At 45.5% G+C, this 26,985-nt stretch overlaps 1 protein-coding gene across 9 annotated transcripts in view; it reads right to left on the bottom strand.

Annotated features, from left to right (window-relative positions):
- LOC137312378 (microtubule-associated protein 4-like) overlaps positions 1 to 26,985 on the bottom strand; it is a 365,287-nt gene that overhangs the window by 112,433 nt on the left and 225,869 nt on the right. For 6 of the 9 annotated variants that reach the window (XM_067978952.1, XM_067978971.1, XM_067978985.1 and 3 more), the window contains exons 6-9: positions 23,309 to 23,416; positions 21,511 to 21,621; positions 20,500 to 20,619; positions 719 to 3,355 (exon numbers count right to left, since the gene is read on the bottom strand). In XM_067978952.1, the coding sequence (XP_067835053.1) occupies positions 719 to 3,355; positions 20,500 to 20,619; positions 21,511 to 21,621; positions 23,309 to 23,416 (2,976 nt within the window). The remainder of the gene's footprint in view (positions 1 to 718; positions 3,356 to 20,499; positions 20,620 to 21,510; positions 21,622 to 23,308; positions 23,417 to 26,985) is intronic. The other 3 variants (XM_067978964.1, XM_067978970.1, XM_067978992.1) reach the window with 3 other exon arrangements.

Genomic DNA, 26,985 nt, shown 5'->3' with positions numbered 1-26,985 from the left:
CCTCCATTATCCACCTTCCTGATTAACTGCCAGAATTTTCACAGGGACCAATCTTTGTGTCAGACACCACCTCTGCATTGTCTGCTAATGTTTCTTCATTTAATTGTATTGTCTTATCTTCCCGTCATTCGCATACCTTCGACATTACTAAACAAATACATATAAATTTGGGGATTTCTGACTATCCACCTAGGATGGGGGAAGGGTCCCTACATTATGGCAGACAACCAAGGTGATAATGTATTCCAAAATATTGGTTTCCTGGATGACTTTTCATTTTGGAAGACAGACACAATTCTGGCTTACAACATCCAGGTATATAATATCCAGCTACACAGTTAACACTTACCTTTTTATTCTTCTCTTCTTCCTCTCCCCTCCTCCCAATGTAAATATGAATTTAAGACCACCTCAGCAACTGTTCCCGAAATCATTTTTATACCAAGCAACTACCATGCTGTGGGTCATAAAGATATTCGGCAAACACAAGTTGCTAGTTTCAGCCAACAGGATGCTTGTGGTTAGTAAGCAACGGATTAGTTACAAGTTCAAGAGAAATGGTGCATGCAAAGTGATGGGCGCTTTAGTGAGCCAAAAAGTAGCTACCATGCTGTGCCAATCCAGGAAGTTCGAAATCCTGATGTCAGAATTTTGTAAGTTGAAGCTAGGAGGGGGTGGGGGGGGGAAGAAAAGCATTCTTATCACTGGTGGAACACACCTTCATCTTGACGAGGACCCTCCTCCAGATGCCCTTGCTGGTCAGACTGAGCATTTATATCTCCAAGCTCCTCTGGCTCAACAGGCTTAACATCTCCTCTCTGACGTTGGTTTGGGGCCTTCATACCCTTTGGTTGCGTTGAGGCCTTTGGGGCCCTGTGCTGTTCGGGGGTCACTTTTGCTCCAACCTCCCTTTGTGAAGCACCTTTAGTGATTCCTCGTTTTTGGAGGAATTTTGCTCCTCCTTCTTTTTTCAATGGTGCCTTTGAACTTTTCCCCTCGTCAACATTCAGCAGTTTTGGTGCTTCGTGTTTCAGAGAAGGCGGAGTGACTCGATCAGTGCACTCTGAAAAGGTGACTTCATCTTGACATTCCAGAGGGCTCTCCACCGTCTCCTTCACCTCAGATGTTTGCTGCGACTCAGGGGGAGCAGTTTCTCTGTTCCAACATTCTAGAGGACTCTCAACAGGATCTTTTATCTCAAAATTTTGCTGTGATTCAAACGAGGTAATTTCATTACAGCAATGATCTAGAGGAGTCTCGACCACCCCTTTCACTTCAGAAGTGTTCTGTAAATCATGGGAAGTGGTTTCTGTACTTGCATGTTCCAGAGGGGTCTCTGCCATCTCCTTCATCCCAGATGTTTGCTTTGATTCAAGGGGACCTGTTTCTCTATCCACATGTTCCAGCGGGGTCTCTGCCATCTCCTTCACCTCAGATATTTGCTTTGACCCAAGGGGACCTTTTCCTCTATCCAGATGTTCCAAAGGGGTCTCTATCATCTCCTTCACCTCAGATGTTTGCTTTGACTCTAGGGAACCTGTTTCTCTATCCACATGGTCTAGAGGGGTCTCTGTCATCTCCTTCGCCTTAGATGTTTGCTTTGACTCTAGGGAACCTGTTTCTCTATCCGCATGGTCCAGAGGGGCTTCTTTCATCTCCTTCACCTCAGATGTTTGCTTTGACTCTAGGGGACCCGTTACTCTATCTACATGGTCCAGAGGGGTCTCTGTCATCTCCTTCACCTCAGATGTTTGCTTTGACTCTAGGGGACCTGTTTCTCTATCCACATGGTCCAGAGGGGTCTCTGCCATTTCCTTCACCTCAGATGTTTGTTTTGATTCAAGGGGAGTAGCTTCTCTACCCACAAGTTTTAGAGAGGTCTCTGCCATTTTCTTCACCTCAGACATTTGCTCTGACTCAAGGGGAATAGTTTGTCTAGCCACATGCTCTAGTGAAGGATCTTCTATCTCCTTCACCTCAGGCACTTTCTTTGACTCAAGTGGAGTAGTTTCTCTACCTGCATTTTCTATAAGGGTCTCTGCCATTTCTTTTACCTCAGATGTTTGCTGGAACTCAGGGGAAGTATTTTCTCTACCTCCATCTTTCACAGGGGTCTGTGTTGTCTCTTTCACCTCAGAGGATTTCTGTGACCCAGGGGGAGTAATTTCTCTACCCCCATGTTCTAGAAGGATCTCTGCCATTTCATTCACCTCAGTTGTTTGCTTTGACCCAGGGGAAGCAGTTTCTCTACCTGCATGTTCTAGATAAGGCCCTTCCATCTCCTTTATTTCAGGCACATCCTTTGACTTAGGGAGAGTATTTTCTACACCCCCAAGTTCCAGAGGAGTCAGTGCTACCTCGTTTACCTCAGATTTTTTCTGTGACTTGGGGGGAGTAAATTCCTCACCCCAATGTTCTAAAGGAGGTGCTGCTACCTCTTCCCCCTCAGATATTTGGTGGGACTCAGAAGAGGTAATTTCTCTGCTCCAATAATCCAGAGGGTGCTCTGTCCATTCCGTTTCTGAGGTTGCCTCCACCCGTGACTGGCTGTCTGAATGAGCTGCCTCGCTTCTCTGGCTCCCTACAACTGCCCCTTCATGGCCCTCTGAACGGGTTTTAGTTTTATGCAATGGAAGACGTGCCATTTTACTCTCTGCACTTCCAGATGCCCAAATACTTTGATTTGGTACACTATCCATCTGTTGTGCTTTTACTTGCACCCCTGATGCCTGCTTACATGCCCACTCGATGTTCACGACATTTCCCTTGTGCTCCCGTGTCCCTCCTGCGGACAGCCCTTCTATCCGCTGGTCAGAAAGAATTCCTTGGACCTCTTTAGCTTTAGCCTGCAGGTCCACTACTGGCACCTGGGCTCCTTTTGGATGCGAACGTTTTTTCTTTTTCTTTTTCTTTTCCACGGCCACTTTTACCACTTGGGATTCTGTTGTCTGAGTGATTTCTGTAACCTCCTCTGCAGGCTTAACTTTTCCAGGGGGCTGTTCTAACGGTGGAGCTTGAATAAGCGGGTCAGCAGCACTCGTGGTGGTTGTGGTGGTGTTAGTAAGCACCACAGCGCCCATTGGAAAGTCAAAGTTCCCGCAGGCTGGTGGGAACAGTTCTGTGAACGCAGGAATTCCTGCGTCACGGCCCAAGTTCTCCCATTGGGGGGCGCTCGGTGTGTGATTTGTTGGTGTTTGCAGTAGGGCAGCCACTGCAACAGTCGTCTTCATCGTGTTTGAAACTAGCAAGTAATCATCCATTAAGCCAGAACTGCTCAAAGCTGGGTCACAGCGGTCTACAGGGTGGAAAGATGTTTCAACTTGATTCAGGCCGGTGAATGGCACACCAAATTCTTCTACATACAAGGGAAAAATAGCAGCTAAATACAACATCACAGTTATCAACGCTCAAGACACAAATGTATTCAGCACTTGAATTTTTGCTCTCCTATTATTTCATCTGCATGTTCCCTTCCTTGTGGCAGGAGTAGTGGTGGGGGGGGGGGGCAACACCTGGCATAATCTTAAAAACATAAACAGTGCTCCAATGACCTAGTAGATAGAAGAACTGCCTTCTGCAAAATTAAGTCATACAGACTGATAAGGCCCAGCTTCAATCCCTAATCTGTAGCTAGTTACTAATTTCAGTTTGAATGCCATATGGTCACAATGATTGGCTTCGATGCCTGAGCTGAGGTGGTAAAAGAAAATCAACCAGGGTTCACGCTTCTAAGCACTGGATACCAGCTGAAGACGGGTGCGCTTGGCTGCGGTGGCCCCCCACACTTGATTAGTCTAGCCACTTGAGAGAGATACCAAAGAGCAGCCAGCGCCCATGGAGCCTCATCATTGAAACAGTCCTACAGGAGGGGAGGGGAAAATACACAGAAAAACAATTTTGCACGCTTGTTACATTGGATGAATACATTTTTAAAAATTGCATCCATCTTGTAAAGCATTGAACTGCATAATCCCCCTCCCATCTCTAAGCACAATTTGCTTGTACTTATTGTGTTAAAGCACACAGACAGCAGTAATTCTAAACATAATTGAACCCCCCATGCTACTTATTACCATACAAACTGCTCTGGCTGAGCCTATTATAATCTTTGTCATCATTTATTACATATCCTAATGACTACATTGGTGTAAGCGAGTTTTTCACCCTGGCACGAAACGCGTTCAGACATCACTGCCTCATCAGCAGTAAGCTTAGCACAAAAGTTCCACTAAGAAGATTTGCTTTTGCCAGTACCTGTGCTTTCCTTTCCTGAAAGAGCAGACTCTGGCTGCAACAGAATACCGGCGCATTGGCCGAGTGGCCATATTCCACATGAGCCCATAGTTCTTTGCAAGCTATTCAGCTCTGGGGAACATCACAGCAGTGCCTGATCCTGTACTCACCCGAAGTCCACACACACAATTTTCCAGCAAGAGTCAATGGATAGGGAGCATGAGTGAGAACACTATTTGATTTTTTTTCTCCTAGCTTGGTCACTGAGGGCAATTGAACTGCAGCCCCAGCTGATATCAGCCAACTCAAGACAGAGGAGCCTCCTGGTCTGTATCAGCCACCATTTTGGAGAATAGGTGCATCCTGAAGTGGTCGAGAGCGAGGTGAGTGATATGATGGATAAAAGGAAAATTTTAAGTAAGTCAGTTAGGCTAAACAACAACAACAACTTGTATTTATATAGCGCCTTTAACGTAGTAAAACGTCCCAAGGTGCTTCAATGGAGGATTAGCAAACAAAATTTGACACTGAGCCACATAAGGAGATATTAGGACAGGTGACCAAAAGTTTGGTCAAAGAGGTAGGTTTTAAGGAGTGTCTTAAAGGAGGAGAGAGAGGTAGAGAGGTGGAGAGGTCTAGGGAGGGAATTCCAGAGCTTAGGGCCAAAGCAGCTGAAGACACAGCCACCAATGGTGGAACGATTAAAATCAGGGATGTGCAAGAGGCAATAATTGGAGGAGTGTAGATATTGTTGCAAGGCTGGAGAAGGTTAGAGAGATAGGGAGGGGCGAGGCCATGGAGGGATTTGAAACAAGGATAAGAATTTTAAAATCGAGGCGTTCCCAGACCAGGAACCAATGTAGGTCAGCGAGGACTAGGGTGATGGGTGAATGGAATTGGTGTGAGTTAGGAAATGGGCAGCAGAGTTTTAGATGATCCCAAGTTTATGGAGGGTGGAAGGTGGGAGGCCAGCCAGGAGAGCATTGGAATAGTCGAGTCTAAAGCTAACAAAGGCATGGATGTGGGTTTCAACAGCAGATGAGCTGAGGCAGGGGCAGAGATGGGCGATGTTATGTAGGTGGAAGTAGGAGGACTTGGTGGTGGAGCGGATATGTGGTTGGAAGCTCAACTCAGGGTCAAATAAGACGCCAAGGTTGCGAACGGTCTGGTTCAACCTCAGACAGTGGCCAGGGAGAGGGATGGAGTCGGTGGCTAGGTAATGGAGTTTACGGCGGGGACCAAAGACAATGGCTTCTGTCTTCCCAATATTTAGTTAGAGAAAATTTTTGCTCATCCAGTACAGGATGTCGGACAAGCATTGTGACAAATCAGTGACAGTGGAGGGGTAGAGAGAGGTGGTGGTGAGGTAGAGCTGGGTGTCGTCAGCGTACATATGGAATCTGACGTCGTGTTTTCGGATGATGTCAGTGAGGGGCAGCATGTAGATGAGAAATAGGAGAGGGCCAAGGAAGACAAAGCATCACAGCCTGACAGGGTAAATTCTAGGATCCTGAGGGAGATGAAGAAATTATCCTAGAAATTATATTTTAGAGCTTTATTGTGTGTTGGTGTAGTACCCATTTTGAAAAAGGGAGACAGGACTAATCTAGGTAATTACAGGCCGGTTAGTTTAACATCTGTGGTAGGGAAAATTTTAGAGTCTCTAATTAAAGATGAAATTATCACAAAGAGAAATTAGAAGTAGCCAGCATGCATTTCAAAAGGGACCGGTATTTATATAGCGTCTTTTATGATCTCAGGATGTCCCAAAACACTTTACAACCAATTAAGTACTTTTGAAGTGCAGTCGCTGTTGTAATGTAGGGAACTGCAGCAGACAATTCGCACACAGCAATGTCCCACAAACAGCAATGAAATAAATGACCAGAAGTGTTGGTTGAGTGATAAATATTGAGTAGACACCAGGGAAATTAATCTGTCATTAAGGATAGGGTGACTGAACACTTGAGCAAATATAAGCTGATCAGAGAGAGCTAGCATGGCTTTGTTAAAGGTAAGTCATGTCTGACTAATCAAGTTGAATTTTTTGAGATCACTAATAAGGTAGACAAAGGAGGGTCTATGGATTTTACCTATATAGACTTCCAGAAGGCATTCGATAAGGTTCCACACAAAAGATTATTGACAAAAATGAGAGCGCACGGAATTGGATGTAGCCTTGTGGCTAGGGTTAAAAATTGGTTGGGAGGTAGGAGACAGAGAGTGGGGATAAAGGGTATGTACTCAGATTGGCAGGATGAAACAAATGGTGTTTCCCAGGGATCTGTTCTGGGGCCTCAACTTTTCACCATATTTATTAATGACTAGATTGAAGAAATAGAGAGTTGTATATCCAAGTTTGCAGATGACACTAAATTAGAAGGGACAGTAAGTAAAGGGACACAGACAGATTAAGTGAGTGGACAAAACTATGGCAGATGGAGTTTAATGCGGTCAAGAGTGAGGTCATTCACTTTGGACGTAAGGAAGATAAATCGGAGTATTTTCTAAATGGTGAGAAACTAGGAACTGTAGAGGAGCAGAGAGATTTGGGAATCCAAGTATACAAATCTTAAAGCTCATAGACAGGTATAAAAAGCAATTAAAAAGACTAATGGAATGTTGGCCTTTATCAGGGGGCTGGGTTACAAAGGGGAGGAAAGTATGTTTCAGTTGTATAAAGCCTTGGTCAGACCCCACCTGGAGTATTGCGTTCAGTTTTGGGCACCACACCTCAGGAAGGATAAATTGGCCTTGGAGGGGGTGCAGTGCAGATTCATCAGAATGACACAGGGGTTTAGAGGATTAAATTATGAGGACAGATTGCATGAAATTGGTTTGTATTCCCTTAAGTATTGAAGATTGAAGCGCCTTGGGACGTTTTACTACTTTAAAGGTGATATATAAGTGCAAGTATTTGTTGTTGATCTGATTGAGGTGTTTAAAATGTTAAAAGGATTCGATAGGATAGATACAGAGAAACTATTTCCTCTGGTGGGGGAATCAAGAACGAGGGAACATAATCTTAAAATTAGAGCTGAGTCATTCAGGAGAGAAATCAGGAAGCACTTTGTCCGCACAAAGGGTAGTAGAAATCTGGAATTATCTGTCCCAAAAGGCTGTGGAAGCAATCGATAGATCTTTATTAGGTAAGGGTATCAAGGTATATGGAGCAAAGGCGGGTAATTGAGGTACGGATCAGCCATGATCTAATTCAATGGTGGAGCAGACTCGAGGGGCTGAATGGTCTACTCCTGTTCCTATGTTCCCTGCTCTTCTTCAAAATAGTGCCATGGGATCTTTAATATCCACCCGAGGGGGTAGACAGGCCTCGGTTTAACGTCTCATCCAAAAAGACGGCACCACTTATTGTGCAACACTCCTTCAGTACTGCACTGAATTGTCAGTTTAGGTTATGTGCTCAAGTCTCTGGAGTGGGGCTTGAACCCACGACCTTCTAACAAGACGGTGTTAGCCGTGGCTTAGTGGTAGCATGCACACCTGAGTCAGAAGGTCTTGGGTTCAAGTTGCACTCCAGAGACTTGAACACAAATCTAGGAGTTCTCCCCGGTATCCTGGCCAATATTAATCCCGCAACAATAATCACTAAAAACAGATTATCTGGTCATTATTGCAGATTATGGGGCGATATAAAAGAAGTGTTTAAAATTAGGAAAAGATGGGACAGGGTAGATAGCAGCAGACTCTTTCCAGTATTAAGGGTCTAGAACAAGGGGCCACAGATACAAGATAAACTTCTTCACACACAGAGTTGTGAGGCTGTGGAATTCCATGGTTAGTGGTTGAGGCAGAAACTATGTCAACATTCAAGATTACATTGGATATGTAGATGAAGGAAATGGGGATCAAGGGATATGGGAACAGGGCAGATAAATGTAGAGGGTAAACACCGACACAGACTGGTTGGGCTGAATGAATTGTTTCGTGTTGTAACTTCTATGTATTTCTATATAGTGCATTTACCCACAGGGCCATTCAGTGGAACCCAGAAGACTTCTGTTTTTTAAGGCCTAGTGTCACACCGAGATACACCAAACCTATAAACTATTAGGGGGAAGCTGGGGCAGGGGAGATGAAAAGAGCTTAAAAGCTGATAGAAAACCTATTTGCCCACTCCCTCCAATTTCTTTTCTGCCAAATACACCTTTCCCTAGTCAGTGGGCAGAAAGTAAACTTCCTTGATGTCTACTCCTTACCTCATCTTGCCATTAACAACAAGCAAATAGAAAGAGTGAGACATATTGCAAGTTAATTTAAAACAGACAAGCTGTGATTTTTATTTTAAAACAGAGGGGCACTCAACAAAACAGGTCACATTTTAAAACCAAAATGAGTGATTGACACTTGCCAGATGTGCTCTTGCCTCTGGCTGCAAAGTGGCACACCACAGTGCCCAGTGACTTCCTCTCCCTTCCTGTGATGCCGCAATGCCCAGCCCATGTTCTGAAACTGCTGACTGCATGGCCGGAACCAATATCGTCGCGGGGAGGTTTGCTAGTGCTGTTGTGGAGGATTTAAACTAGCTTGGCAGGGGGTTGGGAATCTGAGTGTAGATTCAGAAGGGAGAAAAGCAGAGCTGGAAATGGAAGGCAGAAAATTAGCAAGTGAGTTTGGAAGGCAGAAGAAATAAAGTCTATAAAATAGACAACAAAGGTGTTTGGCAGTGATTAATGGTATATACTTCAATGCAAGGAGTCTTGTGAATAAGGCAGATGAGGGCACAGATAGACACGTGGAAGTATGATATCATAGCTATTACTGAAACATGGCTTAAAGGGCAGGAATGGCAGCTCAACATTCCTGGTTCCAGGGTTTTCAGATGAGATAGAGAGGGGGATAAAAAAAGAAGTGGGGGGGTCGCAATTTTGGTTAAAGAAACAATTACAGCTGTGAGGAGGGATGAAATGTTAGAAGGATCGTCAAATGAGGCCATATGGGTTGAACTGAAGAACAAAAAAGGGGCAGTCACACGGCTGAGAATGTACCCCCAAACAGTCAGAGGGAGAAAGAAGAGCAAATATGTAGGCAAATTTCTGAGAAGTGCAAAAAAAAATAGGTCAGTAATAGTAGGGAATTTCAACTACCCTAATATTAACTGGGATAGAATCAGTGAAAAAGGTGTAGCGGGCACAGAATTCTTAAAATGCATTCAGGAGAACTTTTTTAGTCAATACATAGCAAGCCCAACAAGAGAGGGGACATTTCTGGGCTTAGTTTTAGGGAATGAAGCTGGGCAGGTGGAAGTATCGGGGGAGAGCATTTTGGTGGCAGTGATCATAGTTAGATTTAGTATAGCTATGGAAAAGGACAAAGATAGACCAGGAATAAAAGTTCTCAATTGGAAAAGGCCAGTTTTACTAAGCTGAGATGTGATTTAGCAAAAGTGAACTGGAAACAGCTAATCGAAGGTAAATCAGTGTCAGAGTAGTGGGAAGCATTCAAGGAGGAGATAGTGAAGGTTCAAAGCAAATATGTTCCCACAACGAACAAGGGTGGGACTGCCAAATCTAAAGCCCCTGGACATCAAGGAGCATATAGGGGGGATAAGGCACAAAAGAGAAGCTTATGTCAGATACCGAGAGCTCAATAACTTAAGAGATAGGAGCAGGAGTAGGCCATACAGCCCTTCGAGCCAGCGCCACCATTCAGTAAGATCATGGCTGATCTTCAACCTCATCTCCACTTTCCTGTCTGATCCCCATATCCCTTGATTCCCCTTGAGTCCAAAAATCTATCTATCTCAGCCTTGAATATACACCATGACTGAACAGCCACAGCCCGCTGGGGTAGAGAATTCCAAAGATTCACAACCCCCTGAATGAAGAAATTCCTCCTCATCTCACTCCTAAATGGCCAACTCCTTATCCTGCGACTATGCCCCCTAGTTCTAGACTCTCTGGCCAGGGGAAACAACTCTCTAGCCTCCTCAGAATCTTGTATGTTTCAATGAGATTACCTCTCATTCTTCTAAACTCCAGAGAGTATAGGCCCATTCTACTCAATTTCTCATCATAGGATAACCCTCTCATCCCAGGAATTAATCTAGTGAACCTTCAGTGCACCGCCTCTAAGGCAAGTATATCCTTCCTTAGATAAGTAGACCAAAACTGTACACAGTACTCCAGGTGAGGTCTCACCAAAGCCCTGTACAACTGTAGTAAGACTTCCTAACTCTTGTACTCCAACCCCCTTCCAATAAAGGCCAACATGCCATTTGCCTTCCTAACTGCTTGCTGTACCCGCATGCTAACTTTTTGTGTTTCTTGTCTGGGGACACCCAAATTTCTCTGAACACCAACATTTTATAGTTTCTCACCATTTAAAAAATATTCTGTTCTTCCATTCTTCCCACCGAAGTGAATAACCTCACATTTCCCCACATTATACTCCATCTGCCACCTTCTTGCCCACTCACTTAACCTGTCTATATCCCTTTGCAGACTCTTTGGGCTCAATTTTGAAATGGTGGCGGGTTGGCAGCGGGGGTGTGAAGGTGCCGAATAAACAAACCTTACAGTTTCCGAAGCGATCGTATTGTAATTGATGGTGATTAACGTGCTCTCTGGGTCTTGTGCCGGGCAGCCAGCCTGATTGACAGGCTGGCTGCCATCAGGAGCTGCAACGCGGTGGGTGGGGGAGAGAAAGAGAAAGAGAGAGCGAGACGTCATCTGGCGCTGGAGCGGAAGATCGGGGCGGGGGGAAGACGAGGGGAAGATCGGGGGAGTAGAGAAGAACCGGGGTGGGGGGGAAGGGGAAGATCGGGGGGGGGGGGAGAGGGGAAGAACGGGGGGCAGAGAGGGAAGAACGGGGAGGGGGAGAGGGGAAGATCAGGTGGGAGAGGGGAAGATCAGGGGGGAGAGGGGAAGAGAGGGGAAGTTCGGGGGGAGAGAGGGGAAGATTGGGGGGTGAAGAAGGGGAGATCGGGGGGTGAAGAAGGGGAGATCGGGGGGTGAAGAAGGGGAGATCGGGGGGTGAAGAAGGGGAGATTGGGGGGGGGCATCGGGGGGGGGGGGGGTGAAGAAGGGGAGATCGGAGAGGGAGACATCGGAGCAGGGTGGAACGGTGGGTTGATTTTGCGTTTTAATTTCGTGCAATTTTTTTTATGCAACTTATTTTGTTTCTTTTTGCCTGATCCGGCCCTTCACGCCTGGTTTCACCAAGGGTGAATCAGAAGCCATGGGAAAACCACCCAGGTAAGTTAAAAATCATTCTAACCACGTAATCTGTCACAAGTAAAGTGGCCTTAAGTACCTCAATGAGGTACATTTGGATCTTTAACTTCTGGATTCGGGGCGCACACAGGTGCGTCCGTGGGGACCTCAGACGTTGGCGGGTTGGAGCCGGGCTCCGAACACGAATGGGATTTCCCCGATTTTCGGAGATACCTCGCCCGGTGGAAGACATGGGTTTGGTTCTTAATGAATACTTTGCGTCTGTCTTCACAAAAGAGGGGGATGATGCAGATATTGTAGTTAAAGAGGAGTGTGAAATATTGGATGGGGTAAACATAGTGAGAGAGGAAATATTAAGGGGTTTAGCATCCTTGAAAGTCGATAAATTGCCAGGCCCGGATGAAAGGTATGCCAGGTTGTTAAGAGAAGCAAGGGAGGAAATAGCGGAGGCTCTGACCATCATTTTCCAATCCTCTCTGGCTACAGCTGTAGAGCCGGAGGACTGCTAACGCAGCATCATTGTTTAAAAAGGGGGAAAGGGATAGACCGAGTAATTACAGGCCAGTCAGCCTAGCCTCAGTGGTGGGCAAATTATTGGAAAAAAATTCTGAGGGACAGTATTAATTGTCATTTAGAAAGGCACGGATTAATCAAGGACAGTCAGCATAGATTTGTTAAGGGAAGGTCGGGCACTAAATTCGGCCGTGTAGCGCCCATTGTTTCGGTGCTACATGGCCTCTCTGACATTCAAGATGGCGTCTTGGATGTGCACGAACGTTTCCAGCATGAAGTGCGCCGGACGCCATCTTGGAATAGGAGTTAGCGCTGGCGCAGATAACAAATGCTAGAATCATGTAAAATTGGGAGAAAATGGCTTCAATCAGTGTGCAAAGCTGATTTAAAGTGATAGACACCATTTTGGGACTTAACGCTCAACTCAACGCACAGTCTTAACCCCGACCATCTGAATGTGTCTTAGAGTGCCTGGAGGACCCCCCACCAGCGCTATTTAAAGGGACCATGCAGGATTTACAGGTTAGTGGCTGGATTATTGCCTCTGGCTGCTGAGACATTTGTAACTGTTTTTGGAAGTCTCCTAGACTTGAATATTAGGACGCGGGGACATAGCCTAACATTTAGAGCTAGGACGTGCAGGAGTGAAGTTAGGAAATGCTTCTACACACAAAGGATGGGAGACGTTTGGAACGCTCTTCTGCAGACGGCAGTTGATGCTAGCTCAATTGTGAATTCTAAATCTGAGATTGGTAGATTTCTGTGAACCAAGGGTATTAAGGAATATGGGGCTAAGGCAGGTATATGGAGTTAGGTCACAGGTCCCCCATGATCTGATTGAATGGTGGAGCAGGTTTGAGGAGCTAAATGCCACTGCCACTTGCTGCCTCCTGATATGCGCCACCTTCTCCTGCAAGAAAGCAGGACGTGTGTCTGGGTGATGTCCCTGTCATGGTTGAATAGCTAGTGTGTGTGGCCTGTGAATTGTGGGTGGGCAGCTTGAAACAGTGGTAATGTGTAAGGGTGAAAAGAAACATCTGGTTGAAAGAGTTGAGTACTGATGGAAAGAGTCTGTTGGTATGTGCGTGATGGGAGGGGGGTGTAGTGCGTGGTGCAGTTAGTATGAGATGCCACTAGACAGTTGACCTCACTCACTTTGACCACTCATGTCAAAGCATTGAACTTCTTCCTGCATTGCATCCATGTTCGTGATGCTGCGCGCCTGGCATTGATTTCGTCCCCCGCTGCCTCCCACTGCCTTTTGGACATATGTCTGGAGGGCCTCTTGCACCCCCCCCACCCCCACTGCGGATACAGGACGTCCCTCCTTCTGTCCACCTCTTGCACCAAGGTCTCTAGTGCATTAGCAGAGAACCTTGGTGCACACACTCTTGCAGGTCTGGTACCAACCCAGACTGACAGATTGGTGAGGTCTGGCGTGCAGATTGGAGGATGTGGGATTTAGTAGTGCGCCACCTTTATTTAATGTTTTAACATAACTCATCAGTGTGTAAACATAGGGATGGGACCTGCATCTGTGCTTTACGTGTGCGATGTCTGATCTCCGTTCAGACTCCATGCAGACAGTAGACTGTTATTTTCAGCAAATAACAGGTAAAACTACCTTTAAGAGATTTCTAAGAAACTTCCTCCCTTTAAGAGATTGAGCTCCCCCTGGTGGTGGAAAGTGCGAATTGCACTGATTCCATGTGCAAGGCCCGGAATGGAACGCTGATTGCAGGTGAATCCTCAGACTGGCCAAAACATGCGTCCTGCCTGCGCAGGGGTCATTGGGCGCGGGGTAATAGCATATCACATTACCTGAGCCCAAAAACGGCCCGTATCCAATTTCTCCCCCGTCGTGTATGATTAACTTGATTGAATTTTTTGAGGAGGTAACAAGGAGGCCGATGAGGGCAGCGCGTTTGATGTAGTCTACGTGGATTTTAGCAAGGCTTTTGACAAGGTCCCACATGGCAGACAGGTCAGAAAAGTAAAAGCCCATAGGATCCAAGGGAAAGTGGCAAATTGGATCCAGAATTGGCTCAGTGGCAGAAAGGAAAGGGTAATGGTCAACGGGTGTTTTTGTGACTGGAAGGTTGTTTCCAGTGGGGTTCCACAGGGCTCGATGCTAGGTCCCTTGCTTTTTGTGGTATAGATCGATGATTTAGACTTAAATGTAGGGGCATGATTAAGAAGTTTGCAGATGATACAGGTGGCAGAAAAGTGCCAAATGGAATTCAATCCAGAAGTGTGAGGTAATGCATTTGGGGAGGGCAAACAAGACAAGCGAATACACAATAAATGGTAGGATACTGAGAAGTGTAGAGGAACAGAGGGACCTTGGAGTGCATGTCCACAGATCCCTGAAGGTAGCAAGACGGGTAGATAAGGTGGTTAAAGAAGGCATACGGGATACTTCCCCTTATTGGCGAGGCATAGAATATAAGAACAGGGGAGGTTATGCTAGAACTGTAGAAAACACTAGATAGGCCACAAGCTTGACTACTGCGTACAGTTCTGGTCGCCACATTACAGGAATGATGTGATCGCACTAGAGAGGGTACAGAGGAGATTTACAAGGATGTTGCCAGGACTGGAGATTTTTAGCTATGAGGAAAGATTGGATAGGCTGGGGTTGTTTTCTTTGGAACAGAGGAGGCTGAGGGGAGATTTAATTGAGGTGAGGTGATAGTGACTGCCCTTGACATCAAGGCAGCATTTGACCAAGTGTGGCACCAAGGAGCCAGAGTAAAATTGAAGTCAATGGGAATCAGGGGGGGAAACTCTCCAGTGGCTGGAGTCATACCTAGCACAAAGGAAGATGATAGTGGTTGTTGGAGGCCAATCATCTCAGCCCCAGGGCATTGCTGCAGGAGTTCCTCAGGGCAGTGTCCTAGGCCCAACCATCTTCAGCTGCTTCATCAATGACCTTCCCTCCATCATAAGGTCAGAAATGGGGATGGTCGCTGATGATTGCACAGTGTTCAGTTCCATTCGCAACCCCTCAAATAATGAAGCAGTCCGAGCCCGCATGCAGCAAGACCTGGACAACATCCAGGCTTGGGCTCATAAGTGGCAAGTAATATTCGCGCCAGACAAGTGCCAGGCAATGACCATCTCCAACAAGAGCGAGTCGAACCACCTCCCCATGACATTCAACAGCATTACCATCGCCGAATCCTCCACCATCAACAACCTGGGGGTCACCATTGACCAGAAACTTAACTGGACCAGCCATATAAATACTGTGGCTACAAGAGCAGGTCAGAGGCTGGGTATTCTGCAGCGAGTGACTCACCTCCTGACTCACCAAAGCCTTTCCACCATCTACAAGGCACAAGTCAGGTGTGTGATGGAATACTCTCCACTTGCCTGGATGAGTGCAGCTCCAACAACACTCAAGAAGCTCAACACCATCCAGGACAAAGCAGCCTGCTTGATTGGCACCGCATCCACCACCCTAAACATTCACTCCCTTCACCACTGGTGCACAGTGGCTGCAGTGTGTACCATCCACAGAATGCACTGCAGCAACTCGCCAAGGCTTCTTCGACAGCACCTCCCAAACCCGTGACCTCCACCACCTAGACGTTCCCTTCCAAGTCACACACCATCCTGACTTGGAAATATATCGCCGTTCCTTCATTGTCGCTGGGTCAAAATCCTGGAACTCCCTTCCCAACAGCTCTGTGGGAGAACCTTCACCACATGGACTGCAGTGGTTGAAGAAGGCAGCTCACCACCACCTTCTGAAGGGCAATTAGGGATGGCCAATAAATGCCGGCCTCACCAGCGACGCCCACATCCCATGAACGAATAAAAAAAAATATTATGAGAGGCCAAGATAGAGTGGATAGAAAGGATCTATTTCCTTTAACAAAGGAGGTCAACAACCAGGGGGGCATAGATTTAAAGTAATTAGTAGAAGGATTAGAGGGGAGTTGAGGAGAAATTTTTTCACCCAGAGGTTGGTGGGGGTCTGGAACTCACTCCCTGAAAAAGTGGTAGAGGCAGAAATCCTCACTGAATTTAAAAAGTACTTGGATATGCACTTGAAGTGCTGTAACCTATAAGGCTACGGACCAAGAGCTGGAAAGTGGGATTAGGATGGATAGTTCTTTTCCAGCCAGCACAGACACAGCAGGTCAGAGGCTGGGTATTCTGCAGCGAGTGACTCACCTCCTGACTCCCCAAAGCCTTTCCACCATCCACAAGGCACAAGTCAGGAGTGTGATGGAATACTCTCCACTTGCCTGGATGAGTGCAGCTCCAACAACACTCAAGAAGCTCGACAACATCCAGGACAAAGCAGCCCACTTGATTGGCACCCCATCTACCACCCTAAACATTCATAGAATCATAGAAAATAGGAGCAAGAGTAGGCCATTCGGGCCTGCTCCGCCATTCAAAATGATCATGGCTGATTGTCTAACTCAGTACGCTGTTCCCGCTTTTTCCCCATATCCCTTGATCCCTTTAGCATTAAGAAATATATCTATCTCCTTCTTGAATGTATTTAATGACTTGGCCTCCACTGCCTTCTGTGGTAGAGAATTCCACTGGTTCACCACCCTCTGAGTGAAGATATTTCTCCTCATCTCGGTTCTAAATTGCATACCCAGTATCCTGAGACTGTGACCCCTGGTTATGGATTCCCCATCCATTGGGAACATCCTCCCTGCATCTAGTCTGTCTAGTCCTGTTGGAATTTTATATTTTTCGATGAGATCACTTCTCATTCTTCTAAACTCTAGTGAATATAGGCCTAGTCGACCCAATCTCTCCTCATACGTCAGTCCTGCCATCCCAGGAATCAGTCTGGTAAACCTTCATTGCACTCCCTCCATGGCAAGGACATCCTTCCTCAGATAAGGAGACCAAAACTGCACACAATGCTCCAGATATGGTCTCACCAAGGCCCTGTACAACTGCAGTAAGACATCCCTGTTCCTGTACTCAAATCCTCTTGCAATGAACGCCAACATACCATTCGCCTTCCTAACTGCTTGCTGCACCTCAATGCTCACTTTCAGCGATTGGTGTACAAGGACACCCAGGTCTCATTGCACCTCCCCTTTTCCCAATCTATCACCATTCAGATAATAATCTGCCTTTCTGTTTTTACAACCAAAGTGGATAACCTCACATTTATCCACGTTATACTGCATCTGCTATGTTCTTGCCCACTCACCCAACTTGTCTAAATCACATTGGAGCCTCTTTGCATCCTCCTCACAACTCATATTCCACCCCAGCTTTGTGTCGTCTGCAATCTTGGAAATGTTACATTCAGTTCCCTCATCCAAATCATTGATATATATTGTGAATAGCTGGGGCCCAAGCACTGATCCCTGCGGTACCCCACTAGTCACTACCTGCCACCCGGAAAAAGATCCGTTTATTCCTACTCTCTGTTTCCTGTCTGTCAACCAATTCTCAATCCATGCCCGTATATGCCCCCCAATCCCATGTGCTTTAATTTTGTACACTAACCTCTTGTGTGGGACCTTATCAAAAGCCTTCTGAAAATCCAAGTACTCCACATCCACTGGTTCTCCCTTATCTATTCTACTAGTTACCTCCTCAAAAAACTCCAGTAGATTTATAGAATCATAGAAAATAGGAGCAAGAGTAGGTCATTCGGCCCTTATCCACCGGCACACTGTGGCTGCAGTGTGTACCATCCACAGGATGCACTGCAGCAACTCGCCAAGGCTTCTTCGACAACACCTCCCAAACTCACCACCTACCACCTAGAAGGACAAGGGCAGCAGGCACATGGGAACAACTGTAGTTAGCTAACTCAGCACATACTGGGGATCTTCCCGGTCTGCATGGCTCAATACTGCACTACATGGTGTGTTTGCCAACTGAACACATTCTGCATAGGCTCTGTGAAGGCAAATGGCATGTTGGCCTTTATTGCAAGGATGTTGGAGTACAAGAGTAAGGAAGTCTTGCTGCAATTGTACAGTGCTTTGGTGAGGCCACACCTGGAGTACTATGTACACTCTTGAGATCCTTACCTAAGGAAGGATACACTTGCCTTAGAGGGAGTGTAATGAAGTTTCACTAGATTGATTCCTGGGATGAGAGGGTTGTCCTATGAAGAGAGGTTGAGTAGAATGGGCCTACCCTCTCCAGAGTTAAGAAGAATGGGAAGTGATCTCATTGAAACACTTAAAATTCTGAGAGGGCTGGCAGGGTAGATGCTGAGAGGCTATTTCCCCTGGCTGGAGCGTCTAGAACTGGGGGGCATTTGGGACTGAGATGAATAGGAATTTCTTCACTCAGAGGGTTGCGAACCTTTGGAATTCTCTATCCAAGAGGGCTGTGGATGCTCAGTCATTGAGTATATTGAGCTCGCTAGTTTTTGGACTCTAAGGGAATCAAGGGATATTGAGGTTGGGCGGGAAAGTAGAGTTGAGGTCGAAGATCAGCCATGATCTTATTGAATGGCGGAGCAGGCTCGAGGGGCCTTATGGCCTACTCCTGCTTCTGCTCCTATTTCTTGTGTTCTTACTTGAAACGACCCTCACTATTTGGTGGCTGCAAGGCACCATTAAAGATAAAGTCTTAGTGTCAACTGGGATGCACCAAACCTACAAGTTCTGCTGCACATTTGTTTAAAAGTTGCTTTTAAAAGAACACTAGGAGAAAGTGTTAATGCAACTCAGACTGAGCTAAACAAAAGGAGGGTTTACATTAAAGTCACCCCATTGTTCAGCTCAATGACAGGACTTGTTGAAGCCAAGGAAACAGGCCTTCCACAGTGAAAAATTACAATTCTACTGCAACAGTTTGCTTTCTCATCTGTATTTCACATTGAAATGCATTCAAAATGTCAGATCATTTCAACTAGCCTGTCTTCCTGATAGTGGAATCCTCACCATCCCTATTCCGCAAACCCCCTCCCCACAAACAAAAAGGGAAACATTTCCCTAAACAGCCTTTTATATAGTAGAAAAAAAAGTTCTATGAATTGTCATTTGCAGGAACAAGTCAGAAAGCCAGGGCTTAGTAAAAATGGTTTCTCTCCTCTCCCCTCAAAAATACTGTCTCCTAGATGGGGTCCTGGCAGACAGCAGATCTGCTTCCCCCTGCATTTGTCAGCAGTGGCCATAAATCATCATTCATTTAAAAGTGACAGCGCGCCTCATGCTACACTTGCCTTCAGCAAGGATTCTAAAGTTGCAACATACAAGGTTTGAGTCACTAAATCAATTCAAACGCAGCATCGCAGTGCATTATCATAGAGTGGGGAGGTAAAAGTGGGGTGCTGAAAGGACAATATAACCTGCAAGATCAAAGATTGAGCACTTTATCAACGTCGCCTCAACCCTCAGATGCATTGGTTACTCAGAAGCATTGGTTACTTCCTTCTAACAGACTCCAGAATGTGTTATTTTGTGTAACATCCAGAAACTCACTGTTCAAGTTTCCCATTTGAAAAGTACCATCTATTTGTGGATTAGGCTCCTCTCCAATCCCCTAGTTTGTGTATCACGATTAGTCCTTAAGTGATATTAAAAATTATTTTATTGATTAATGACACGAGGAGCTTTTATTTTTATTTTGTTCTCAGGATGTGGGTGATGCTAGCAAGACCACAATTATTGCCCTGGGAAGGTGATGGGAAGGGCACCGAGAATCAACCACCTATTGTGTGCCTGGAGTCACATGCAGACTAGACCAGGTAGGGGTGGCAGGTCCCCTTCCTATCACGACATTAGTGAAAAAGTTGGGTTGTCACAACAATCTGGCAGCTTTTATCGTCAAATTTCTGATGCCAACCCATAAATTACTAGATTTTAAATTGAATTTAATCTCACAATTTGCCATGGTGGGATTTGAACTCATGGTCGCTGGGTTGCTGATTCAGTATCATAGTTACTAGCCTACCATACCGTACAATAATAGCAAGTTCTCTAACTGTATTAGAAAAAAAAAGAACATATACAGTAAAACAAACTGAATGCACTGTTTCAATCTGGGCCTGCTGCCCTCCACAGACAACATTCTTTACTCCCTGCACAGCACCCCCACATAAACTAAGGAACTACTGTGTCATCTCAACTTAGTAGCAAACTGGCTGGTATCTTGATTTCTCTGATTCCTTCCAAATGCTTCCCCCTCTTCTCTTGAAGACAGGGGCCCGTTGCAGGTGTACAGTTCCAAGGTAACTTTGTACCCCGGATACCATGCCCTAGTGGCCATTCTTCATGTGTAAGCCTAAGCAGCAGTGTATGTAGGCAAAATCAACTGTGGGAATATTGCAGCTGAGCCCTGATACTGTGCGCACTTTCTAGCAGGGGTCACTGGATAACCATCAGAGCAGGTACCTTGGTTGATAATCCCCTCCCTAACCCAGGATGCAGCTACCAACTGCAACTCTCTCACTGCTGTTCTGGCTGGGAACAGTTAACTCAGCACAAACAAAGGATTGAACCAGGGTCCTTCTGATCTGTATGACTCAGCAACACAGTAGGCAGTGCACTTACCCACAAAGCTACTCGATAGCTCTAAGAAAAGCTGTATGTTACATTTCACTGCCTACCTGCTACTTCCTGTGCAGCCTCCATGTGCTCTGAAGCTGGTGTCGATGGCAACTCAGTCCCAGCTGCCTCTTTTTGGGATGGCTTTACTTCAGCCAGAAGATTTCCTGCAGGTTCTGTAACTACAAACAGGATGGAAGATTTACAAAACAAATCTCCTCAAACCATTTCTGTCCACATCTGACTACATATACAAAGGAAAGCCAGTTAGTGATGTAACTAACAATTTTGTATTAAAAAAAAGTTTACAGCACAGGATGCCATTTGCTCTATTGTGTCTGTGCCGGCTCTCTTAGAGCAATCCAAAACTAATCCACTCAGTTCTCTCCCCTTAGCCCTGTATCTTCCCCTGCTTCAAATATTTATCCACTTTTCCCTTAAAAATATACAATGGTCCCTGACTCAACCTCCCCGGTGGCAAAGCATTCCATGCTCCAACTACCTTCTACATAAAAGAAATTTCTCCTAACCTCTTTCCTCACTTTCATTGAATCATACTGACAATTTAAAATTGATGGCCCTTAGACTCTAATTCCTCGGTGCTTGTTTAACATCAACAGCAATTAGATTATTTGTTTGTTTATTTATTTATTTAAAAAGAGTGCCTGCAGACTATTAGGCACTGAAGAGAAATCACGGCAATGCTCGATCGTGTCCTCATCCAACATCCACATCATGCATTTTCCATTAGGAGTCTCTGGTTGGGCATTAGGAGCACGAATCCCAGCTTCCCTTTGCACAAAAAATACTGAGACCAATTGCAGCACCCCTACTGTTACCCCAGTGGAAATCAGAAAACTCACAGACCAGGGATTTTCATGATCTGTACTAGTCAGTTCCACAAATCCTTAAAACTTCAACTAATCACCATGTAATCCATAGAACTTAGTCTTCAATTATTTGGAAACTCGAGCCACTTGAAAGCCTCTACAGCTCTTCACCCCGAAACAAGTACTGATTCAGAAAAGATGTCAGCAACACGTGCAGAGTTGCTGTAATTTTATTCTACCTACTCGCTTCGTGCTCTGCTGGTGGAAGTGTAGCGCTGTTGCTCGTTACTTCCTCCTGATTAGCCCAAAGTTCTTCTTCAAATACTAAGGGTGCTGTAACAGCAGCCATGGAATCTGCACAAGTACAATAAAGGTTTGTAAGACAAAGAAAAAGTAAAATGCGACTGTACAAGAACCTCCTTTCGAATGTCATTTGGAGGTACTGAGCCGTACAGACTCGAGGTCCCAGGTTCAATCCTTGGTCTGTGCTAAGTGGATGTAATCCAGCAGCAGTGGGCATTACAATTGCCCTCTGCATCCTCGAGCTTGGGAGGGGAATTTAAAAAGTCAGTATCTCCGCTCTCGACCACCATCCAGCAACCTTGCTGGAAAATATATGTGCATATGTATGTATGTATTGGATGAGGAAAGATTGGGCTTGCTGCAATACAATCCCTGATCAAATAACCTGACACTCACATTTTAGGCTCATATATGAAGAAAGGCCACTTGGGCGAAGTGCTGGAGGGATGCTTGTGTTCGTGGAGCCATACCACAGCCAAAGTCATCACCTTTGGGAAGGAGGAGTGAAAAATGGGGGAATAGTTCACCCGGTTCACTATCACTCAGTCACACCAGTTGTGCGTACAGGTATGGCAGTCCTGCTGATGCCATGCACAGAATCGATCCTACTGCTTGGACAGATACAAGGCACACTTGAGTACTGCAGAAATCTCTATCCAATGTCCCCGCCACCCTTTATGCTAGATAACCCACATAAGACAGCCAATCGGGCAAAATGGTTCACCATGGCGAATGGTTCAAGGGACATTAGAAGCAAACAGTTGGGTCATTTTCATTCAAAGGGTAATAAAGTTGTGGAATAAGTTACCATGGAAAACAGTTGAAGCGGACAGTATAAATGGGTTCATCGGCCTTTTTCTGATCTCACAAAAAATAATATATGTGTCTTCAAAGTTGGTGGAGCCTGAGCTCCAATCCTGATCTTTTCATCGAGGACCCAGCACTTTAATGTTGCTGCCAAGGGCTACAGAACAGCATTGGTTTAAAAAAAGTTATTTTGAAATCAGTGCTTTTAACTACAAGGCCTACGGGGGTGAGGAGCTATTACTGAGGAACCTAGTTTACAGGTCAAGCTCTATAATGGACACACCAAATGTGAAAGAGAAAATGAGGGAAATCACAGAGTGGTGATTAGATGCCAAGCTTGGGTCTGAAGAGCCGGGAACAAGAGGAGGAAAGAAAAGCACAGAAAGGAGCAATGACTACAGCAATACTCATGAAATAGGCAGAGACAAGCAAGGTTGCAATGGGAGCAGGGGACGGCTTGGAGGCTAGAAGTGAGAGGTATCAACAAGCTTTTTCCTGTAAGTTGTCCAGATGTGCAAGACAGTTGCTAGAAGAAACTCCAACATATAGCAACAGTATTAAGGTTAGGACAGATTTGGGGTAAAGAGTGTTAAAAGCTCTTGACGAGAAAAGAAATTTTCAGAACGAAAGAGGGAACGGAGCTTCTTAGAGACAGCTTTAACAATGAAGGAGATATGGGAGCTACGTTTGAGTGAAGACAAAATGGTGAGACTAAGAATACCGATAGAGGAAGAAGGTCCAAGGGGAAGCCATCAAAGGTTAAGAGATGATAGCTGTTTGTTAGACTTGTGCTGAGAAATGAGGAAACTGAGTCTTTGAAGAACTGAAAGAAGCAAGGCACTTTGACCGATGTCCGGGCAAACTGGACATCATCAAGTTCTGTTACAGCAGGTCAAATGCAGAGTTCACTCTAATTTTCTCCCCTTTATACCTGCAATTTGCCACGTGGAATCATGCATTTGGCCTCGTGGAGGAGCCACTTCTTCAAAAGGAAGCTGGGCCAATTCTGGGCTTCTCTTTTCTTCAAATGGCGGCTCTTCTGCAGGTTGTCGAGGGGGGTGAGAATTTTGTTTTATTAAAATTTGGTTGACTCGGTATGATCATCATACAAAACAATACAACAGATATGAGCAGCTTATCCATGTGCAGTGGATCTTCACCTTAGAATAAGAGATGTTCCCTTAGGGGGTCCCCCAGTGGCTTAGTTTCCTTACATTACAACAGTGACTACACTTCAAAAATACTTCATTGGCTGTAAAGCACTTTGATGTCCTGAGGTCATGAAGGTGCTATATAAATATAAGTTCTTTCTTCTTAGAGGTTAAATCTACTGCATGGCATGGTACTGAGCGATATAGATCAGAAAATTCAACCCTGCACTGCATTCATTCTGCTAGTCTCAGCTGGGAACAGCAGAAGAACATAGAAAAGTACAGGACTGGAAAAGACTGCAGTACATCTGGCTAGGCTCAAAAACTAAAAAACAGCCACTCCTTCAACTATCTATCCAATTCTCCCTTAACTGTAACCACACTATGCACCTCCACAGACCACAGGGGGCTATTACAATGAGCTTCAATACCTGTGCCTAGAGAAGAAGAAAAAGACAAGTCGACCAGAGTTCCCACTCCTAATCTTATCCGGTGTCCTTTCCTTTTTAAAAGTCTATTCTCTCCCTACACCCCCACCACCCCCAAGATTCTACCTTCTCTGCTTGCTGTGGTCTGTTCTACAGGTACTAGACACACTCCAGTATCTCGCAAAAATGCCTACTGTTCACGAGTAAACCTGACCAATGGCTGTGAACGGCTATTTAACTATCGTGAAAGATTCATTATCCTCATGCAACATCTACACACACAAACTTCCAGTAGGGGGGTCACAGGATAGTGATCAGGAGCGTGAACACCTCTCTCCCTAACCCAAGAACACTGAAGCCAGTTTAGCATCTCTGCAATCACTCCAGCTGAGGTCAGCCAACCAGCACAGACTGAGGATCGAAGGCGAGTCCTCTGTGGTCTGTTTGGTTCAGTTGCACATTGAATGAGTAACTGATCCAGACAGCCGTCAGGAGGTATAAGCTTCATTTTGATTCAGTATTTTATTGATATACACTGGAGACCTCAAGTTTAAATCCTTCAAGCCCCAACAGCAAATAAATTCTGAAACATAATGGACCTAACAAAAAAAATCATGAATATTCCTCCAGTTTGTCACATTTACATATCTTCTCCTCGACCCTAAATAAACTCTACAGTTGGTGTCATGCAATCATTTTCAACAATGCTCCACACATTCTCTTCAACTCATGACTTGTGGTGGAATATGTAAAATGAGGGAACAATTTTGATATTTAATTTGTGGATTCAGTTTACTCTTAAGATTAACCTTTATCTTAACCAACTACAGCACACATTAGATAGAGTAAATCCCCCTCTAGACAACAACAACTTGCATTTATATAGCATCTTTAATGTAGTAAAACATCCCAAGACGCTTTACAGGAGCATTATTAAACAAAATTTGACACCGAGCCACATAAGGAAATAGTAAGACAGGTGACCAAAAGCTTGGTCAAAGAGGTAGGTTTTAAGGAGCGATTTAAAGGAGGTGAGAGAGGTAGAGAGGCGGAGAGGTTCGGGAGGGAATTCCCGAGCTTAGGGCCTAGGCAGCCGATGGCACAGCTGCAAATGGTGCAGCGGTTAAAATCGGGGATGCGCATGAGGCAAGAATTGGAGGAGCACAGAGATTTCGGAGGGTTGTAGGGCTGGAGGAGGTTACAGAGATAGGGACGAGCGAGGCCATGGAGAGATCTGAAAACAAGGATGAGAATTTTTAAAATTGAGGTGTTCCCGGATCGGGAGCCAATGTAGGTCAGCGAGCACAGGGTTGATGGGAGAACGGGACTTGGTGGGAGTTAGGATACAGGCAGCTGAGTTTTGGATGAGCTAAAGTTTATGGCGGGTGGAAGATGTGAGGCCAGCCAGGAGCGCATTGGAATAGTTGAGTCTATTGGTAACGAAGGCATGAATGAGGGTTTCAGCAGCAGATGAGCTGAGGCAGGGACGGAGACTGGCGATGTTATGGAGGTGGAAGTCGGCGATCTTGGTGATAGAGCGGATATGTGGTCAGTAACTCATTTCAGGGTCAAACAGGGCACTGAGGTTGCGAATGGTCTGGTTCAGCCTTAGACAGTGGCCAAGGAGAGGGATTGAGTTAGTGGTTAGGGAACGGAGTTTTTGACGGGGACCAAAGGCAATGGCTTCGGTCTTCCCAATATTTAGCTGTAGGAAATTTTTGCTCATCCAGTTGGACAAGCAGTTTGACAAATGAGAGACAGTGGAGGGGTCGGGAGAGAGTGGTGGTGAGGTAGAGCTGGGTGCCGTCAGCGTATATGTGAAATCTAATGTGTTTTTGGATGATGTCGCCGAGAGCCAGCATGTAGATGAGAAATAGGAGGGGGGCCAAGGATAGATCCTTGGGGGTATCCAGAGGTAATGGTACGGAAGCGGGAAGAGAAGCCATGGAAGGTGATTCTCCGGTTACGACTGGATAGATAAGAATGGAATCATCCGAGCGCCGTCCCACCCAGCTGGATGACGAAGGAGAGACGTTGGGGGAGGATGGTGTGGTCAACCGTGTCAAAGGTTGCAGACAGGTCGAGAAGGATGAAGAGGGATAGTTTACCATGGTCACAGTCATATAGGATATCATTTGTAACTTTGATAAAGGCCATTTCAGTACTGTGAAAAGGGCGGAAACCTAATTGGAGGGATTCAAACATGGAGTCGCGGGAAAGATGGGCACGGATTTGCGAGGGGACAACACGTTTGAAGATTTGAGAGGAAAGGGAGGTTGCAGATGGGACAATAGTTTGTAAGGACAGAGGGGTCAAAGGTGGGTTTCTTTGAGGACGGGGTGGGGGGGTAATGATAACAGATCTGAAGGGGAGGGGGACAGTACCCGAGGAGAAGGAGCTGTTAACAATATCAGCTAACTTGGGGGCCAGGAAGGGATGTTGGGTGGTCAGCAGTTTGGTAGAAATAGGGTCAAGGGAGCAGGAGACTGTTAGCTAAGATAGAAGCCCATGGAATCGAGGGAAAAGTATGGACTTGGTTAGGAAGTTGGCTGTGCGAAAGTCGACAGAGAGTAGGGATAATGGGTATGTACTCACATTGGCAGGATGTGACTAGTGGATTCCCGCAGGGATCTGTCTTGGGGCCTCAATTATTCACAATATTTATTAACGACTTAGATGAAGGCATAGTAAGTCTCATATCTAAGTTTGCCGATGACACAAAGATTGGTGGCATTGTAAGCAGTGTAGATGAAAACATAAAATTACAAAGCGATATCGATAGATTAGGTGAATGGGCAAAACTGTGGCAAATGGAATTCAATGTAGACAAATGTGAGGTCATCCACTTTGGATCAAAAAAGGGTACTTTCTAAATGGTAAAAAGTTAAAAACAGTGGATGTCCAAAGGGACTTAGGAGTTCAGGTACATAGATCATTGAAGTGTCATGAACAGGTGCAGAAAATAATCAAGAAGGCTAATGGAATGCTGGCCTTTATATCTAGAGGACAAGAGTACAAGGGGGCAGAAG

Source organism: Heptranchias perlo, chromosome 3 (genome assembly GCF_035084215.1).
Source record: "Heptranchias perlo isolate sHepPer1 chromosome 3, sHepPer1.hap1, whole genome shotgun sequence".
NCBI classification, from domain to species: domain Eukaryota; kingdom Metazoa; phylum Chordata; class Chondrichthyes; order Hexanchiformes; family Hexanchidae; genus Heptranchias; species Heptranchias perlo.
Note: the sequence above shows the minus strand (reverse complement) of the source record. Positions and strands in the feature narration are given on the sequence as shown.